The sequence below is a fragment of the Eurytemora carolleeae genome, unplaced genomic scaffold (assembly GCF_000591075.1).
Source record: "Eurytemora carolleeae unplaced genomic scaffold, Eaff_2.0 scaffold2417, whole genome shotgun sequence".
Lineage (NCBI taxonomy): Eukaryota > Metazoa > Arthropoda > Copepoda > Calanoida > Temoridae > Eurytemora > Eurytemora carolleeae.
The window spans coordinates 1-1,842 of record NW_019398303.1 but is presented as its reverse complement, the minus strand read 5'-3'; the positions used below and the strand labels follow the sequence as shown (position 1 = coordinate 1,842).

Below are 1,842 nucleotides of genomic sequence, written 5' to 3'. Positions count from 1 at the left end.
TAAGAATTTTGGGAGATTTTGAGGCAAAAATGTCATTTAAAAAATTAAATTTTTGATAAAAAATATTTTAGATCCAATTCTACATATTTTGGATCCAATTCCCAATATTAGGAAAAAATTCAGATGAAATTCTTCACTTAAAATATAAAAAGTACATGAAAAATAAGATTAGAAAAAAATATTTTAGATCCATTTCCAAGTTTTTTTAGATCAAATTCTCATTAGATCAGATTAATTACTCCTAGATCAAATTCCCTTTAGATCAAAAGGTTTACAGGTTAGATTCCAGAACAGATTAATTAATAAAGCTCAAAATAAAGGAGTCTTTGCCACAAACTCAAAATGTACAATCCTATTGCTTTGCAACCTGATGGTTAAATCCTTTGATATTTCAAAGACTATTTGATTTCAAAGAATTCATTGTTTGAAGTAGCTGAGGTCCACGACATTGGGTTTTTAAAGATTATGAAAATCAGAGTTTGTGGCAAAGACGCAATTCCTTTCATTACTAAATTTAAATATTTTTCATTGATATTGTCAAATTAAAAGATATCTATATTATATATATTTCAATGCTCCAATATCAGTTAAACACATGACATTGCTCTAGTTACATAAAAAAACATTGAAATCCCAGATGGAAGTTGTTTTCTAAATTCCTCCGCTTTGGCATTTTTCATCTTGATAATTTCTAATTTTCAAAGCTCTTCTACCTTTTGACCGAGAACTTGAAATACATCCATTGGATAATTGACAACTTTCAGAGTATCCTGAAATTAAATTTATTATGTTTATTTTTTATTTCAAACAATACACGGGCAGCCATAGTACATTTGAATTTCTGAGCTGGGTCAACCTTTTCGGTTTCAGTTTGTACTGTACCTAGCTCTATGGACAGGACTAGCCGGTGCAACAAGGTTGACGCGGTCAGACTTTACGCTTCGTATAGGTTGAATTTACTTTTACTAAAAGGAATAGGTGCGCGAATAATTATTTATCATTTATCTTACTTTGTTCTCCATCCTTCTCTTATATTCTGTCAAGAAAAGCTCTCTTTTATCATCCTTAAGAAATATTTACCAAATTTATTAATTTCATACACAAGAGCTAATCAAAGAAAGAAGTTATGTTTAAAACCATATAAGATTTTAATCTTATGAGTATTTTACTTTGAAGTGCCCATATGAGTCAAAATTATGAAGCAACTGAGCTACCTGTAAACTTTTGAATCCAGTTAGAACTCGTGTCTTGAAATAGTTATCAATGAACTCTCTACTAAGAATGTATTCTAAAGTCAATGTCTGCGACATATGAACCTGAACATAAGAAATTATGAATCTAAATAAAAATTAGTATTTATAAAACGAAAATAATGAATAAGGAAATTATTTAAAACCTTAAATCCATGCTCCTCCATCATTTTGACATAATCTTTTTCTAGAATAGGACCTGTACACAAATCATGTGAGTTAGTAAGTGAGTAAGTTAGTAAGTTGTACTATAAATACTCTGTTTTTGTGTTTGTCTGTTTGTACGTCCATATACGCCATGTATTATCCTAAAATTTTCGTATCTGTGTGTTCTTTATCCTAAATCAGAAACGCTATCCGAAAACGCTATCCGACATTTCAATTCTATTTCAATTTTGTCTGTTCGCTATGTATCACTATCCTAAAATAACATCATCACGTCTACCATTATCCTAAAATTTCATCAACGCTATCCTAAATTGATTTAAATTTAGATTTTTTTACAAAAATCACTAAACCTCTACAGTAAAAAACTCGTATTGACAAAAAACTTAAACACAGATTTCTTCAATGAAATGAGATAAATAAGGGG

The 1,842-nt window shown here is 29.4% G+C and overlaps 1 protein-coding gene across 1 annotated transcript; it reads right to left on the bottom strand.

Annotated features, from left to right (window-relative positions):
* Window positions 1-542: 542 nt before the first annotated feature.
* LOC111717188 (uncharacterized) lies at window positions 543-1,449 on the bottom strand (the record flags this gene model as incomplete). The annotated part of the gene is given in 4 exon segments (XM_023492695.1): window positions 543-770; window positions 1,011-1,064; window positions 1,215-1,316; window positions 1,397-1,449. Coding segments are annotated over 4 exon segments (281 nt in total), but the record flags the coding sequence as incomplete, so codon positions are not given.
* Between the last annotated feature and the right edge of the window lie 393 nt (window positions 1,450-1,842).